General features: G+C 36.7%; 1 protein-coding gene across 2 annotated transcripts in view; it reads right to left on the bottom strand.

Moving 5' to 3' along the window:
• Window positions 1–1,209: 1,209 nt before the first annotated feature.
• The window catches only part of Sema3d (semaphorin 3D), a 196,642-nt gene continuing 178,769 nt past the window's right edge, over window positions 1,210–19,082 (bottom strand). For both annotated transcript variants that reach the window (XM_036182046.1, XM_036182045.1), the window contains exons 16-19: window positions 18,690–18,847; window positions 16,122–16,186; window positions 11,877–12,016; window positions 1,210–5,402 (exon numbers count right to left, since the gene is read on the bottom strand). In XM_036182046.1, the coding sequence (XP_036037939.1) occupies window positions 4,965–5,402; window positions 11,877–12,016; window positions 16,122–16,186; window positions 18,690–18,847 (801 nt within the window). In that variant the 3' untranslated portion in view covers window positions 1,210–4,964. The remainder of the gene's footprint in view (window positions 5,403–11,876; window positions 12,017–16,121; window positions 16,187–18,689; window positions 18,848–19,082) is intronic.

The following is a 19,082-nucleotide window of genomic DNA, read 5'->3' as shown; positions in this document are numbered from 1 at the left end:
TTTCCCCCACATGGAGAAAGTTTCCCCAGTTATATATGACTTGAAGAAATTTGATTCTTAGATTATGTGCATTTTCATTCATGAACACTACCTAATCATTCTTCAGGATGTGTGTTAAAACCAATGTATACTAATGTATCTGTATAAGCTTCTGTATTCCTGAAAAGACACTTTATTTATAACTCTGTCTTCTGGGTAGGGTTTCTCAGTGAATTATGCCATGCAATACGAGTAGCAGGTGGTCCTGCGGAAGCTTCCCATTCTCAACTTAATAATTCACTCTTGATTCTTCTTGCTAGAGAATAAGCAAACATCTTCATGTTTCAGTCACCACTGCATTTTCTCAGTCATTGCCCTTGTGTTTTATTCACAGCAGTGATTGTACCTGATCTAGGACCTGGAATTCTGTTACATTGAAAAGTTCCCTTCCCCCTCAACTCAGCTTAGAGGCTAAAACTCTAACCCCGAATCAATGGTATTATGAAGTAGGAAACTCTGGGAAGTAGTTAATTCGTGAGTATAGAGTCCTAAAAATTGAATTTGGGCCTTCTTAAAAGTAGACCAACGGGTTGTTTGCCTCTTCCATCACATGACAACAAGGGGGAGGCAAAGCGGCCCTGGCCAGCCGCAGAAACTACCAGTACCTTGAATGTCATGGACACCCACCCTGACCACTGAGGAAAACCTGCTGATGCTGACAAGATACCTCATGTACGGTAGTTTGTTACATGTAGACTATGTCAAAGGTCTTACAAATCATTTGTTACTATTAACTCCTTTGAAGTTTTTCTGGACCATCACAAAAACTTATAGTTTTCCACATAGTATCTCTAGATGTTTGTGGAAATATTGTACTATCATATACTTGCAAAAATAAAATATAATTTCTGAGTATGCCAAGTTGGAAACAAATTTGAGAAGCTATAATAAAGCCTCATCTTAACTTCTTTAAAAAATTATACTAATATATATCCATATTGACTTATTGATGAATATTTTAAACTTTGACTTAGGAGACAGCCGTTACTTCTGGTAATTTTACTGCCCTCAGAAAACAATCTAATTTTTATCAAAATAAAGCTTATATAGCTGTGTCAAATGGGAGAGATGCTTTTTGTTGTTTCACAAATGAAATTATTGCATGCTTACAATAAAAATATCTATTGAAAACCTTTAGGAATATCTTATTTTATTTTGTTTAGTTCAATTTATTATAGAAAATTTGCTTGCCATATTTAAAGTTAAAACAAAAGAAAAATTTCATACATACAACACTGTTTATAATAGAACAAACACTGAAGGTCATGTTTTATTATAATATAAACAAAATATACATTTAACAATTTTAATTATGTTATACTACAAGACTACATTTTTCAAAAGTAGAATGATTCATAATTAATTGCTACCACTGACAATGATAGAATTAAAATTAACTGTGGCTTCTGAAAAGTTTTTTTTTCCTTTCCCAAAATGTTATGTTCAAATTTTTCACAAATGATTTACAACACAAAGTGATTAAGCAAGAGTCACAAAACCTGTGCATTCTTCGGTACCTAAATTTTTGATTTCCAGAATCTCAGAATTTTAAATCTTATGCCTTTTTAACCTCACATACAAACTGACAATTGTAATATTGTGATCATATACTATGAGAAAATATATATTTCTATTAAAAAATTATCCATTTATCTATCCCCCCAAAGGCTTTTCAGTTAAAACAACACTGTGACAAATGAGACACTACAAATGTGAGAAATATGGCTACAAATGTCACTCTCTGAAGAGACGGGATTCCTGATTTCACTCATTTGTCTAGTGAAATGTGGGAGACATCTTTGATATGTTTTTTTTTTTTTTTTAATCAGTGTTTCCTGGATGGTCTCGTTTAATTTTATTTTTCATGTGAATGAAATGACACTAGGTGTCCTGGAAACTCGGGCTTGGTTGTTATTCCAGCAAGCAGTCCCTCAGTCCCTCTTGCTGCCTTCTAACTGAAGCCATTGAGTAGGAAGAGCATGTAATAATATGTGAAGAGTCAAGTTACAGAACAAAGGAAAGCCCCTAATGTGTGGCGACCACATCCGGGCAGCACTACGTGAGGAAGTCTTCCTTTGAACAGAAGACGCTGGAATTTGAATGATACCTGGAGACTTGCTGTGGCTTGTGCAAATTGCTCATTTTTCCTATGACTACTTAGCATTTTTTAAATAATTTGACTGTGTCTTCTGAAATGTTTACTCAGTCATGTGAATGTAGTATTTTGAGTTCACTGGGAAAGAAAAAAAAGAAGAATTTTACATAAATTGATTATTTAGATCATCCATTTCTAAACACTCTTAAAATTCCCACTAAATTAAATGCAAATGAATTCAGGTGGGCACAATGCCATTTAGCAGCACAAATGACTGGAATTCCAATTCAGCAAAAAACACACAACAAAGTTAAAGATGTATATTGAGGACTAAGAAAAATCTATAAAATGAATAGGTATTTTAGAATCTCTCCTGAGAGATCTGGAGTTTTTGAATATTTGAAACTTTGAGCAATATTCTGCCTTTTCTTTATTTCAATACAGAGTCTGCTCATCTTCAGTGCTAAGGAGATAAATACTACATTTGTTAATTAAGAGTATTCACACTTTTTTTAAGTGTTCTGAACATGTAATAAAGTGTGGATTCGATATAATTTGTGTTTTAGAATACATATAAACCTTAGTCCCCACTTTTATTATGTAACCTTATTTTACTAATAGTTTTTATAATATATTTTATTCATCATTAGTAGTTTTATATCCAAAGCAGCCAGAATTTTATTTAAACCTAGGGCATAAAACTGATTTATAGAAGGTTGATAGAAAAAAGTTACATTTGAACTAAGTAATGGTTTAGACATTCTTATCTAGATAAAATTAATGTTCAGAAGTCAATACAAGTATTAGAACCTTGTGTAAGTTTTCAACACCGTCCATATTTGAGTATTATTTTCTGAAATATAACTATCTGAAAGTTTTTTTTTTAAGTGAAGTACGCCTCCTGTAATTGCTTTGAGTTTGCTGCAAGTTTGTGAGCTTGCAAACAAATGGATAAGCTCCCTTGTGTGTCTAACCATGGCACAAGTAGTTGTATGTATTTCTTCTGGAGATGTAACTCATTCTGGTTCACTTATTAAAATAATTCCTTCACTTTTCCTTTTCGTTACGCTGAAGCATCTACAAATATTCCTTATTGTACTCAGCCCCACAGATGAGTGTGATGTCTTTGAGACAGGTCCTCAATGCAGATGAAATGAATGTAAGATCCTGATGCTACATAGAATGAAGAGATTGACTTTTTAATATTGGTCTTTAATCACACAGGCTTTACACAGACTTCTTTCAGAGTGTGTAGAATGCATGAGAAACAATCATCGTCTGTTGGTTTTCTAAAAAGCTGCATTCTTTGTGAGGAAGTGACTAATTGTTCATTTCACACTATAAAGAGTGTGAACAGGGCCAAACAGAGAAAGGCTGAGGGCTTTGTGCTGGAGGAAGGAAAGGTGAGTTCTGCGGAGACCATCAGGGAAGGACTGTTCAGAAGGAAAGCGGAATTTGAAAGACGCTAAGAAAACACAAATGGTATTTATGTTAATGCTGTTTGTTTTCTTTCCACGTGGCAGACTTACTTGTTGTAAAACTGCTAAAACAATGCTGCTTGAACTACAATGAATCATCTTGGAAATTCAGAACATTTGTGTAAAGAAAAGCATGTCAAAGAGTTAAAATTTAACCCTTCCTGTCATCAAAGGTTTGCACTTATCCATTCATTCAACAAATGTATAGCCCCACTCCCCACCTTGGTCATCTACTTAATAATCTCTGTATGTATTACATATTGTTTTCTCCTGTTTACTAAACTATAATCAAATAAAGATGTAAATGCAAACAATATACAGAACATGATAAATACTTAGAAAAAAGAGAACACAGAAACACATCGGTTATAAATAAAATATTTCCATCCCATTATTCTTTACAAAGTTTACTTTCACTTGAGCTTTTGCCAATGGTTTGTTCTATCTGGATTGTTTTTGCTGATACACGACAAGTTAGGAGATAGTTTTGCTCCACTGGAAACAGTTCCCTCACATTCTCTCTAGTTTGTGCGTGGTCCCCTTCCTTCTCATGTAATACAAGTTTTCCCCAGAATTCATGGCTGTCCTTCTGCCCATCTCCTAAGTCCCATCGGAGAGACGGTGCACATCATACCACTCTCACTATATCAAAGTATTTCCCCATGTTATTAAAACAGGAATTGTGCATTCTGTATTCCAGAACACACCATTAAGCAGCAGGTTCTATCTGTGAACCCATTTCTCTTGACCAATCTCAAGGAATCTTGTTGGGATCATTAATACCCTCTCATAAAATCACTGTTGAAGTGCATTAGATGTAGCCTGTGGCCTGAAATAAGAAACACACCTTTCTAAATTCTCATACCTGGATCTAAGTGTGGACTGATGGCTCCTTGAGAAAGTTCCTATTATTAACATAAGCTGTTTTAATTTCTGCCTCTCCTCGAATCCCTACAAGGTCACCAGTTCTAGAAAGAAATGATTTAGCTGCTTATAAGAATATAGCCAGCTGCATGTTAAACTCTATGTTTAATGGACATGCTTGGGGAAAAAGCACCTTCCATTGGACCTGGAGATGTTAATTTAGCTTACTTCTATATATGACATTAAATTCAAAACATAAAACATTCATAAATGTAACGCTCCTATTTTGAGGACAGTTCTTGACTTTACTGATACAAGTTTTGCTCTCAAAAGCTGGTTTAGATGAATTCATATCTACCATAGACAGTCTTACTCAGTATATCATTCTGTGCCTTATGAGACTCCATGGAAGGCATGTGTGAATTGGAATGAGGGATGTACAAAACAAGACAGTATTTTGCAGGCAGGTAAATAACTTTCTCTTTAAATTAAATAGAAACCCCTGTAGCCACAGCTCTATGGGGCTCAGCCAGGTCTCTGTGATGTCGTCGATTTCGTTTCTTCTTTATTTCCTGCATGTGCTTCCACTTTGGGCCTCCCTTGCTGTGCTGTCTCCTCTTCTGCCTGTACCACATCTGTTCGCAGTACTGGTCCAGGCTGAAGTTTGGGCTGCTAAGGATTTGGATGTAGTCTTTGTATCTCAACCGTGACTCAGCCAATAGATCCTTGACCTGCCCCTCCTGGTGCTCTGCCCTCTGGGTATTTTCCATCTGTTCATTCTCAATGACATTCAAAGTCAGCTTCACTACGGTGTGGATGAAAGTGTGCTCCTGTGCTTTGCAGTAATACATCCCAGAGTCCTTCTTCTGCAGGCTTCGAATCAGTAGCCCATAGTCCGTTTTGATGATCCTTTCATCAGGTTTCAACTGCAGGTCGAAAAAAATGTAGGTAATAAATTAGAAACAGAGAGCCACAAGCAAATGAAAACAGACCACATAGTTTTACTGAGATGGACCTAAAAGATATATTCTTCCACTTTCTGTCATCAAACATAACATTGTCAGCCATAGTTGAAGATGAAAAAAATCAGCTGAAGAAATAGTCCCCAATCCATACCCTGAATTCTCTACATTTGTGTCTTATTAAGCCGAAATGAACTTTGAAACATAGTTTTCCTCTCCAGTGTAGACATAAGAATGAAATGCTGCGAGAAACAATGAAGCAAAAGTGAAGTTATCAAGTAGCCTGTAGGCTATTTCAGATGGAAGTCAATGGCAAAGATCATGAACAGTTTCCAGGGAAGTTCACGAATAGTCACTGTTAAGAAGAAGAATTCAGAGTAGCTGTGACAGAGAGGAGAACAGTGATATTGGCTCCGTCTTCCACATATCAATGATCTGCATAGTCTGTGAGAATGAGAAGCTGAATTGGAAAAACATGGCTAAGGCTCTGGACATCAGAGCTGTACTGAAAAAGCTAGCATTGTTTAAAGCTAATTTCCCATCACCATTGACTTGCACATGTGATCCTTTGGACTGCCGCATGTGTGGAAATTTTTGCCATAGCTGGGAAGACTCTGTCTAACATGGTAATGTGACTGAAAGTGTGAGAAAGGACAATGAGTAAAGCGAACCTCCCCTGAAATGTGACACTCAGCTCTTTGAAGCATGACACCGAGAGACAATTCAAATGGTAAGTTTGCCCGGCTCACAAGTGGAGCCAATAGTGAGCTATCTTCAACATAGCAGGGGCATGTTTATCAACCCAAGGGCCTTGCTTAGAGGTGGGGTGTTGCTGCATGGCTAGGCATGAAGCCGAACAGCAACACAACAAGGACATCTGGAAGACTGCCCAGCCTGCACATCTGTCCCGGAATTGGAGACTTCTAGCTGATGGGAATGAAAGGGGCATAAAGAGAGCTACATTAAATTTACTCACAGTGGGTGGACTCCACTTCACATTCTTATGTGAAAAGTATGTAGGAAAAAAAATCTCTCTTATTCTGGAAATATGAGAAAAGGGAAAGAAACCTCTTTGGCTACCAGCCCAGCTAACTAACAAGTCTATGGTAAACCACCCTCAGTGCCAGAGAAGTGCAGCTGGCAGGGAACCAGTTGAGGCCAAAGGCAGGTCACAGCTCAGATCCTTGGTTAATGAGGAGGCTGAATGGTCTCCAGGCCTGCCTTGCTCTGCCCTAAGTCCACACCATCAGGCTTGGCTTGGTTGCTTGTTTTGTGTCCTTTCCTTAGACCATTTGTGGAGCTGGATGTGTTTTCCCACTGGCTACAATCAAAAAGCCATGGTGTCCTAAAGTGCTATTATAATACAAGCTCACCTCAAATTAATTTATATTCTCAAATTGCAGGAGCGTCCTGCCTAAAATAAACAGGTATGTGTACTTGTAGACTACTAAAAGGACACTATTGAACAAGAACAGCAGTCTCATATTTAACACAGAACATACACACCTTCCTTTTAAATAGTGTTAGTATAATTGTTTAAACAGTATAAATACATCTGATGTCAAACTACTGGCTCTATAAATTAGATGCTGGATTCTTGTCTGATCAGTTCCTTCTGATTCCTTGAGGCTACCCAGTCTTCTCCCACCTATCAGTTCCTGAGTAGCACATGGTAAATTTGGAAGTTAAAGCGTGAGGTATCAGCAGCATTGTAGCTGCCATGTTGTATGGAAGGTTTTATTTCTGCAGTTTCTGCAGTTCCCTTCATCAAAGACGCCTGAGGCCATCAGCACGGCACGTGGCAAGTCGAAGTTCTAGCCCAGCTCTACATCTCACAGATACCTCTGTGCTCGTATCCGCCTGTTGCTCAGGCTGCATTCGATGTGGCCTTTCGACACGGTCACAGTTCCGGCTCAGTGCTTGCTCTTGTTTTCTTCAATCCTCCAACAGGAAGAAATTATGACTGCAGCTTCCTGTGCGATGGGCAACACCCCTTCACTGCTTAGCCCTTCCCTTTCTGCATCCTGTTGATGATGCTTTGTCCTGAGGCTGAGTTCCTTGCCTCCTTTTCATGTTAGCTAAATCCATAGGGGCTGTACATGGCACAAACAGCTGGCATTTCCTTACTAGGACATGATCCTTCACCTTCTCTTTCCTTCCAAGGAATACTTTATCTCTTCTTTGGTTTGTTTTATTTTATTTTTTCCCCAACAGCCTTAAAATGTGCTTTAAATTTTTTTTTGAGCTACATGAGTTTACCTAGGGTCTATCAGGTTGTTTAATAAATTTTTGTTTATTTTTCCAAAATTTCAAAATATAGTTGTAGTGCAGTAGAATCTAATAAATCGGATTTTGATTTCACACATTTAGAGGATTCTTACGATTTACAGATAAAAAAATCTGTGACCCAGAAGTTAAGTAGCTGATTAGCATTTGCCTGCTTTCCATTATTTCTCTGCAGTGCCTCGGTTTTGTGCTGGGACAAGCACGCCCTCATGGCTCACAGTGAAGCAGCAGTACAGACAACTGGGAAAGCCGAGTTCCTCTCAGAGAGACCATTTCTGGCCACTGATTCAAACTCATGGAATTTTCTCCACTCTAGAAGTGCTAAAGCCAAAACTTCCCTAAACTGAGGAACCCAAACCATTCTTCAGTGGGAGCCAGCTACCCATTGGCCTAGTGTGACAACGATGATAAGCTTGGCATTGTTAAATGGAGCTCTCCAGTGAAAGGCAATGCATTTCAAATGAGAGGAACAAAGAAATGATGAGAGTCCCTTAGATACTAAGTAGCAGGTGAAGTTGAGAGGTGCTTTATTCTTTATTAAGAGCAGCTGGAAGGCCTAAGGCATTCCTCATGTCTCAGAAGAAACTACAACTTCAGGAATACTCCTTTCTCCAGAAAAGAGAAAATATTACCAGAGGGGAATTGGTATTAAACAAGGAAAAATACTCTCATCTTGAAAAATATAAACATCTATAAACCTGTTGTAAAAAATGTGTTTAATTTAAGGTTAAATACTGATGACTTTTCTAATTTAATATGGGAGGAAGCAAAAACATTATAAGAAAAAATATATGCGTATTTTAGGCTTTTCTAATTATGCTTGCATAATGCTACATAATGAAACATTTATTAATATAACAAAAACCAATAATAATTTTAGGCAAAAAGCAAAGGGAAAATATTACTAAAGTAATTGGTTCATTCTTTTAAAAAATGAAACTTATATATAACTGTTAGAATAATTGTTTATTTAGAACAAATGTAAACATAAAAATATAAGTATAAATAGTTTGGAAAAACATATTGGTGTTGTATTGTGTGAGAAGTTTCTAAGCAGAATAGTTAGGAAATTATGTGCTTAGAAATAGGTTGATTTGCCTATATCAAATATAACACTTTAGTAAAACAATTGAAAACTGAAAGAAACAAAAGATATACATTAAGTTACTTAGAATGTGTTATTATTACATTATTGATTTTTGTGATGTATAAATGGCTTGAGTGAATCTGCTACCAACTACCCAAACAATGAAAGCCTAAGATATTCCCCACCTCACCCCGCAAAAAAATGAGTGGAAACACACAGCTAAGAAATATGAAAACATTTGCTCAAACATGCTGTTATTAAAGGAAGTAAATTTTAACACATTGTGTGTGTGTGTGTGTGTGTGTGTGTGTGTGTGTGTGTGTGTGTTTCCAAATTGCCAAATGTTTCTTAAGTCTTCTATACAGTAGCACTTGTTCTGTGAGGAGCCTCTGCCTCAATGGTGACAATGATGGGTAAGCAAATCGTATGGTGGCCAATGTCTCCAACATTTTTGTTTTCTGGAGTTTGTCCTAACTAAACAGAAAAGTAAATATTTAGATATAAAGGGATTCCTTTTTATTATCAGAAAACATGGGCGATTTTAAGAGTTTCCATTGGTTACTGTGGATTCTGTTGGATGAAAGAGAGACAAAGGCATGGTGTTTTCCACCAACAGGAGGAAGCTTGAAAATCCTCCCAGGGTAATGATGAGTACTGGAACTGAATAAACCCAAAATATCACTCATGCTTATCTGCACTAAGTGGTCTCACGGTTCTTTGTATGTTATTGCAAGTTTAAAACCATTTATTTGCTTTCATAACAAAAAGAATGAAAGGAAAACAGAGACCTGCAGATGGAAAATGCAGATACTAAAAGATGCTTTTAAAACATTCAACTCCACTAAAAAAAAAAAAAAAAACAGTATGGCAAATGGCATGAAGGATCACTTCTTTTCTTCATTAAAATTATGCCCAAAGTTCAACAGAAGCTTGGGGACTGCCAATTAACTTGCTAGCTACAGCATAAACACCATCAGTTTCAAGACCAGCATTCTAAGAAAATCAGCAGATAACTGACTCATGACCTCCCCAAAGCACCCAGCTGCGACATGGCTCGGTGAGGAAATGGGCTCCTCCTGGTACAGAATAACCTGGTGACAGCAACTGTAGCCCAGGAGACCATGGTCCATCCCCGGGGCTTTTTATGAGCAAAGCAAAGATTCCAAGTGGCGACCTTAGAGTGAGGAACAGAAGGGCATCCTGCAGGGCAACATGCTTCAAGTGCAGCCGGGATATTGCTCTGTTCCTCAACTCAGGAAGCAGCACTGCGGGTCCTGGACAATAGGGAACTGCTCATTTGCAAAGCCAGATGAAAAAACCAGTTGAAGCATTGCAGGGAACATACTTTTCAGCAAAATTCAATAAATGCATTATTTCTGCTCCATTGAAATTCATGGAGCATGGTACCATCATGATATGTGATATAGTGCTGTAAGGTACATTAAAACAACACATAGAAATTTCAGAAAAATGAAGAATTCGGGTATCTACAGTAGGAGGAATACCTCAAGCAATACTGTACTTTTCATTCTAAAGGTCAGATTTAATTTGCAATGGAGAACAAATAACTCTCTAAGTAATTATATTTAACAAAAGGAAAAATGACAAAATCTAAAAGTAGCTTCAACTCACATAAATATCTAAATTAAATATGCTTCTTAAAATATAGACAGCGTTCAGTATTTCTTTGATAAAGAGAAAAGGGCTTGTATTTTGAAGTAGAATAATCATTACTATATCAGATAATAGTTCAGTATAGATTAGAAAAATAGAAAGATAGGACAGACTTAAAATAAATATTGAATGTGTATAATCCCTGCCTAAGTTAGGATTTATGGTTAATGATGTCAAGGTTTATTGATATGTGACATTGTAGATAAGAGTCAACAGACACATGCAAATTTCCAGTTTCATGTGTTTTTGTAGTAAACTTCAGTCAACAGAGAGAAAGGTGATGGCTATTCTTGTATTTTTTCTGTTAGTTTTCTTACCACAGACTTGTGATTGCAATATGTTCTAAATATTTGATGGCAGTTATGTCATATCCACCAGGGCCTCAGGAGCATCTTTGAATTCTGAAAATTCACTCTTCCACTCACCAGTGTCTCTTATGTAATATGAGAACTGTATATTCTAATAAAATATCATTAGATTCTTCAATATTTTTATTTACGTATATATACATGGCCATGAGTGTAGGCCAGGCCACAGAAGTCAGAGAGGGTGTTGGATGTTAGATCCCTTTGATTTGGAGTTACAATCAGTTATGAGCTACCCAATGTGCGTACTGAGAACTGAATCTGTGCCCTTTGGAGGAACAGCCAATTCTCTTAACCACTGAATCATCTCTCAAGCCCTTTTTCTTGCTTTTTTTTTATTCGTTAATAATAAACATAACAATAATCAATTCTACAGTATAGCCTTTTCTTCATACTATTGACAATATTAATCTAATATTTCTGACTGCCTAAAATAATCTCATTAAATTTTGTAACATTTATCTGTGTAGTAAAATGTTCATAACATATTTCAATCTCAAGTCTATGTTAAGAAAATTAACAGAAAAAAAAGAATAAACATTATTTTTTTCTCCATTTACTTAAGAATTAATAAATAAAAAAGAAAACTGAAAATCTGCATATATCCAAATATTTATCCAATTTCATCTTATGATACAATATAATAGAAATAGATATTTGTGGAAAGATTTCATTTGGTGACCTAGATTAAACTCAATAGCAGCTAAAATTTAGTGATGTTAATATGGTTATGAAAATATTGTGTTCTCATCTTTAATCAGAAATTGTCTTGAAATTCTTTAAGAAATAAAATTTGAAAGAAAAATTCATGTGAATAGATTTTAAAAACATAATTTCAATGCTACGTTTGCATTGAATTGGCCTGTTCTTACTCCAAACAGCTGTCACCTCTGTTATTAGTATAAACTCTACTTTCCTTCTATTGAACAGTGGGGAGAGTGCTCCGTGGCACTCAAGGCTGTGCAGCTTGCAGAAGGAGGATGTGACCTCAGTTTGACAACGGCATCCTTTCTGATGCTCGCTTACCTCCTCACGATGCTCGTCTCCTGACCGCTGAATGTACCACTTAACAGAGGCTTGCTGGGATTTAGGCATACATTCCAGAAAGGTTGAATTAAATTCAATTCCGAAAATCACCTTTTCATCAGCTGTTTCATGACTAATGCCTAGAAAGCAAACATAGCTTTGGAGATTAACCTTGGCCTGATTTTAAAAGCAATGGGAAAATAGACTAATTCAGAACAGATGTCACCAGGGAAGAAACTTACACATTATTAAAGAGAAAGGAAATTCATGCTATAACACTGTTACCTGAGAATCAGTACTGTCCAACAGAGTGATGTTTAAACTACACCTGTATCATCATTTTAGTCTTTATTGCCATATTACAATTACATTAAAGAAATAACAATTTACAATATGTAACCCTTAATATTATATCTCTTCATTAAATAACTTTTTATGTATTTCAGTGTTTTAAGGTCATACTGTTGTTAGTTTTGGAAGAATAATTTAGTGTTGATTTACTTATAAATTAAAAAAACATTTTGTTTTAATTTTATGTGTATTGGTGTTTTGCTTGCCTGTATGCATACATGCATACAATACCCACAGAGGCTAGGAGAAGGTAGCAGATCACCCAGGGCTGAAATTAGAAATGGTTGTTATCTGCTAAGTGAGTGCTGAGAATTTATCTAGAAGAGAAGCCAGTGCTTTCTACTATTAGGTCATTCCCTTCAGACCCATCAACTTATTTGAGAAGAGACAGAAGGGCATACACACACACTCACACACACTCACACACACGCACACACACAGACACACTCACACGCACACATGCACACACACACACACACACACATGCATGCACACACACGCAGAGAGAGAGAGAGAGAGAGAGAGAGAGAGAGAGAGAGAGAGAGAGAGAGATGACTTAAATTGGTACACAGAGTTGAACAGATAATATTTAGAAATTTTGATATCTGCAATCAGGAAAAGAAGCAGACTTGTCCAGTATGATGAAATGGTGTGACATGAGCAAGGTTGATGGTCTGACTGGGAATGGGGACCTTGTCTATATTGTCTGCCATTTTGGTTTTGGAGAAACTCTTTACCTAGCATGTATTTAGTGTAAGTCAGTTAATAAGATCCTAAGGAATAGTTTCTCAGATATTTTATTAATTCAGCTACCCTATCTAAAACACATTCTATCCAGAGTACTAAAAGGTTGTGTCCCATGTGGTATATCAAATCTGTAGTTCAAATGAATCCAGGAGACATAATGATGACTGCACATCCTGGCTCCAACATGCACTTTTCCATCATGTATCCAGTATTCCATTCTACAAATGAACCAATTTAGTATTTCAGGCATCAGCAAAGGACTAAAGGTTGTGGACCTAGGGGAATCCCAAAGTAAAGCACACAAAATGACTAACATAAATATTGGAGAGAAAGGCAGAAAAGTTTTCAGATAGGATTGGTGGGAAGGTGTCTGAGGAATCGCTGTATCAGTATAAAATGGCAGGATGTGAAAGTGCATGTGTGTGAGTTCCTGAAAAGACTACACACTGTTAGTTGCAGCAACACAAATAGACCCAAGAAGGACATGATTGGTCCCCTTTATCAAGGGAAAGCCAATGAGTAAACAGGAGGTGAGGGGATTTATCAGTGGACTGGCATGAGAGAGTCTAACAGGGTCTTATAGTCCAGGGTAAAGCTGTGGAATTTTCACTAATTATCTAAGAATCCAGTAAAATGTTTCTAGTACGGTAGCACCATAATCTGACTGGAGTTTAAAAAAATATTCAGAATATTGGGTTGATTATAGAATACAAGGAGGCAATGTGGCTTCAAGGAAAGTAGAGAAGAGGCTACTGAAGAAAAACCATGCTTCCTTATCACTGATGGCAAGAAGAGGTGGAATTCGGCCTTAGAGTCAGAAGGATTATCAAGAGTTTGGTGATACGACTGTGAAAGAAAGAGGCACCAATAAGATACCTGGCTGCATCTCAGTTGGGCAAATGATTGCAGTGTTTACTGTCATGAGGTGGTCTGAAGAACATAAAAACAAAAATTCCCAGTCACTCACTGTAGATGCAAAATGGATATTCAAGCGCAGTGTTTGAGCAGGAAGGAATGTAAGCATTCGTGCCTAACAGACAGGACAGGAAAGTTAGCTATGATTTTAAAAGTCAAGGAGAATCTATTGCTACATGAAGGGAAAAACAAACATGGACTGTGAAGATGAAAAAGGAAGTTGAGAAAACACAGCAGGTGCAATCTGCAAGGTAAGAGGTTGACCAGAAGGACCCCGTGCCACAGCAGTGAAGTGTGCAGAACACTATCTCTCTGAGCACAAGTGGGCTTGATTTGTTGTGTGATTTTCTTATATTAATCATATTAATCAACTACCATTATTGACTCAAGTTAACAAGGGTGTAGAGTAAGCTCACAAAACTTCCTAACTGGTAAGTGTGAGTCCAGAGAATGAAGTGTTTCAAGGAGGAAAGAATTGCTGGTTATATAAAAATAAAAAATAAAAATTGTCTATTGGATTTGAAATGGAAGAAGTTGACAGTGACCTCCACAGGAAAGGAATAGGCGGGATGACGATTTAAGGAGATACTGTGCAATGGTTTATAGCAGGAGTAGGACATGGCGAAGGGAGACAATTACTGTGAGTGCCTAAAGGGACAGCTGTACTTTCTGTGTGGCACTTGTCATCATCTGGCATAGCATTTCTTTTATGTTTGTCCTTTGCCCTAACACACATGTGAATATACAGGAATGAATAGATAGTGTTCTGTTCATCAACACATCCTCAACATGTGCAAAGGACTGAATTCATAGCCTGCAACGATGTTCACGAAACTGAACACTAGACATAAGAGTGAGTCACATTCACATTAGAATAAAAAGGCATACACCCTAGTCTATACCAGAACTTCCTTTGTAGAAGTATGAACTTTGGAGTTAAAACCACATACTGTGTTTTCCAATCTAGAAATGACTGCTGGACCACCAATTATAAACTATGAAGAATTAGGTCTTTTTTGGGTCAGTAACAATGTGATGAAAGAAAGAACGTATCCTCCTTTCCTCACCCTCAGGAGTGGTGTGTGTGTGTGTGTGTGTGTGTGTGTGTGTGTGTGTGTGTGTGTGTGTCTGTGTGTGTGTGTAATCCCAGCACTCAGGAGGCAGAGGAGGATCTCTGTGAGCTAAAGGTCAAACTGGTTTATACAGCTTATCATTTCCCAGGGCAGCACGGCAGGTTACACAGAAAGGCCCTGTATCCAAAAAAAAAAAAAAAAAGTATGTTCCAGGGGTTGGGGGTATGGACAATAAATACAATCTCAAAGCTGTCTATACTTTTTAAATCCAATTTTTCCCATTTTCAAATCCACTCACCACCAAACCTCCTTTCTATCATCCTACCTCTCCCCTATTCAGATTTTCAAGATCTTCTGTTCTGTGAATCTTTTCTGCTGATCGACATGGCCTTTAGCAATCTCTCCTTTTACTAAATTCCCATACTAGTAATTGTACCTCATGACATCTCCAAAGGGCATAAGCACTCTAAGGAATTTCTTTGTCTCACAGTATACTCTGATCAATTAAGTACATATGGGACTTACTCAATGCACATTTACTGCTTGAATATATACAAGAATAAGTGAATGTAAATAAAGTTCAGACTACCTACATTTTTTTTCTAATAAGCACCAAAATTTTTATCAGACCCTCCTCTGAGGTCTTTAGGTTTCCTCAGGATTCTCAAGTGGTTGGGGCTAAATCCTGTTTTACCTCTAACGGAATTCCCAAATTTTACAAGGGTGGATAAAGCACTAAAGAAGAAACATGCTGCCGGGCATTGGTGGCACACACCTTTAATCCCAGCACTCATGAGGCAGAGGCAAGAAGATCTCTGTGAATTTGAGGCCAGCCTGGTCTACAGAGTGAGATCCAGAACAAGCACCAAAACTACACAGAGAAAACCTGTCTTGAAAACAACAACAACAACAAATGAACATGCCATGGCACAGGAATTTAAAGACATATGAAACAAATCATAATTTAACAAAAGATTATTCACTTAGGCAAGTAGAAAGGGAATTGGTTTATAAAACTCCTGTTGCTTTTCCAGAATAAAAGCATTATATAAAATGAGATAGTCATATATATGGTTGTTTAGATTCATATAGTAATTTTAAAAAGACTGGAAGGCTAGCATTGTAAGTGGTAAGAAATGTGCATTAAGTCCATACTGACTGTCTTCGACGTCCCAGCACTGAGTGATTGGGTCCCCGTACTTCACATCCTGCCGTCTAGCTCGCCTATGGGAAGAAGATTAAGCTAATTAGATCTTCAAGTGTAATTGGAATACAGAAAGACTGTGTCTCATGCTAACACTGACAGATGCAAACTGTACTTATGTTACTGTGCAACCTAAATGCAGGTCAGGGTTCCCACCAATCAAATATTAATTTAAATTCTTGTGGAAGAAAAGTCCCAACACAACAAATCCTGTTTTGTATTAAGATTTTCATTTAACTACTGTTTTTTTTCTAACTCGACAAATTATTCAACAGAATAGGTTGAACATGACTAAGATCCAGGTTTATACACAAGACACAGGAATAACTCTTCTTCCCCTCCTGCCTGTCAAAATCATAATATTCAAAAGTGTCCCAGTGAGTAGGAAAGTACATATAAACAAAGAAACCTCATTGTGTCTAGGTTCATTCGACTACACATTTTATTCAATAAATTATGTTCAGTTGGAAACAGAACTACAAGTTTAATATGGCATACATGCATACATGTTATTATTATCAATAAACATGTAGCTATACTGGTAATTGTGAAAACAGTATAAGAGATTTTGCATTATGTCACATTTTCCTTAAGAGAAATCACTATTTAAAAAGAAATGCCACATTTCTACTCAATCTCAGTATGTCTTATGTCTTAATATAGTTTCATTATCTTAGTATATCTTTAATTTTTAAACAGAAAGCATTTTAATTTGCACATAAAAACCTTAATATTGTACATATTAACATGTTATTATATAATATTTTGATATGTACAAATACAATTGTGATATGTTGAAATTGGGTGAAATGTATTTATCTCCTTAAAAAATATTTGCAATAAAAATATCCCAAATCCCTTCTGGTTTGTCTTAACTGTACAGTTCAGTGTTATTACCTACAGTCTACACTGTGCCTCAACATGCCCGCATTTCTTATTCCTGTCTAACTGTATTGTGAAAACCTCTAGATCCCTCCATCCCTGCTACTCTCTCCAGTCCATGTTGTCACTTCAGAGATCAGAGAAAGAGCAGTAAACTTTCTCAGATGCTTGGGCTGCTCCCCAGGGGCAAAGCTGACCAGATGACAACCTTGGAAAGAGTCATCCATTGTACACATCTGTAGCTTCTTGATGGACATTATGTTAGGTGAGGGAGCACATCACAGTGGCATGTCTGTAAGATCAGAGATACAGTCTTGGGAAATACAGGAAGAAAAAAATTATGATGCTGTAAGGAACATAAGGTCATGAATGTTTTTAAATCTTGGCTTCTTCAGGAACAAGATCAATTAATCAAAGCGAACATTTATTGCCAAGTAATGAACACTAGTTTTTCAGCTTCTAGAAAAGAATTCCCCAAGGACTCACTAAGATAAGTCTATTCTGGGCAGAAAAGTTTAACAAAGTGCTTGCAACTTTTAACTCCTAATAACCATATTTACCCACTTATGTTTAATTTATGGACTAGATGGAATATAAAATGTGTCTCTGTTTTAATCAATATGTGCAGGTGTACAGTAAGTACCTACAATTTTTGAGTCCTAATGTTTAGAATTTGACAAATCAGTGAAATATTTTAAATAAAATAATGTTCACGTGGTAGTGAAACTAATACATGCTCTTTACTTAGAGCATCAAAAGACATCAAAAGTTCAAAAAATAATCTAAAAATGAAAATAACCAATAGCACACATAATTTGTTGACAATTTAATCTAGAAGAACACAGACTTTTAATAACACCTTAGAAAATAATGTTACTAATATGTACATTCAAAAACAATGGTGGTAAAACACTTGTCTAACATGAGTATTATTGACAGGCATTCATGTTATTTTTAATTGTTTTGCTATTAAAAAGTGTCAAAATGTATATCTTATAACTCTGGATAGTTTTACTTGTGTGTGTAGAATAATACAATGGTTGAGCTTTCCTGCATATTCTTAAGTGTTTAAAATAAAAAGCTACCAACGTCAAGGAAACAGCTTATCTGAGTGACAGAAATTGGCAAATTATAGTTATTAGAGAAAAAATAAAATTGAATTAAATCACTCATGTATTGTGGGCTATGTCTGCACATCTACAAACATAATTGTTTATAAATGACTTGCAAAACAGTAGAAGCAAGTATGTGCATATTTAGAAGTCTGATGGCAGGAATGTGGGAAAAGTAGTTAATAAGAACAATTTGGGGAGGTAGACAGGATGTCACTATGTAGCTCAGGCTATTCTGGAACTCATGGCAATACTCCTGTCTCAGCCTCCTGAGTTGTGGTATTACAATCACAAACTACCAGAGTTGGCTGTTAAAAATACTGTATAATAATTTATCAGATTTTTTTAAAGTTCCACATTCCACAATTTCATAACATGTTTATCCTTCAACTTTCACTTAATAAAAAATGATTGACTATTTTAATTGTGTTGTTTCTTCCACAGGCCAAGTTTTCTATTTGTCTTTAACTTAAACTACAAGCAAGGCCTTTATGTGAGAAACTCTTGTGAGAAGGAGGAGCGCCCTGACCTTTTGGAAGTGGGTGCATATCTTGAGCAAGCATTTCCATCCCAAGCACAGTAGGGGTCTCTGGCAAGACAGCAATCTGCACATGCTTTCCCATAAATGTCGCATCTGTGCAAGGAGAGCTGAACCAATCCATCCCAGGAACCAACGTACAACTGTTGCTGCAAATCAAGCAGAGAAAATGAATCAGCTCCTTTGCTCACATTAGTCTTGAGACAACTGTTCTGTAATATCATCTTCTAGCTCCAAATCCATTTGTGAGTGTCCTGCTACCTGTTAACGCTTGTGCAGAATTGTGAGGAGGGGTAAAAGAAATCAATCTCCTCCATCCAGGTGGACTCTGTTTTGAAGACGTCAATAGAATGGACAACTATTATGGAATATTGGTTTAAGATA

This window comes from Onychomys torridus, chromosome 3 (assembly GCF_903995425.1).
Source record: "Onychomys torridus chromosome 3, mOncTor1.1, whole genome shotgun sequence".
NCBI classification, from domain to species: domain Eukaryota; kingdom Metazoa; phylum Chordata; class Mammalia; order Rodentia; family Cricetidae; genus Onychomys; species Onychomys torridus.
The sequence above is the reverse complement of the archived record's forward strand: the minus strand, read 5'-3'. Positions and strand labels throughout refer to the sequence as shown.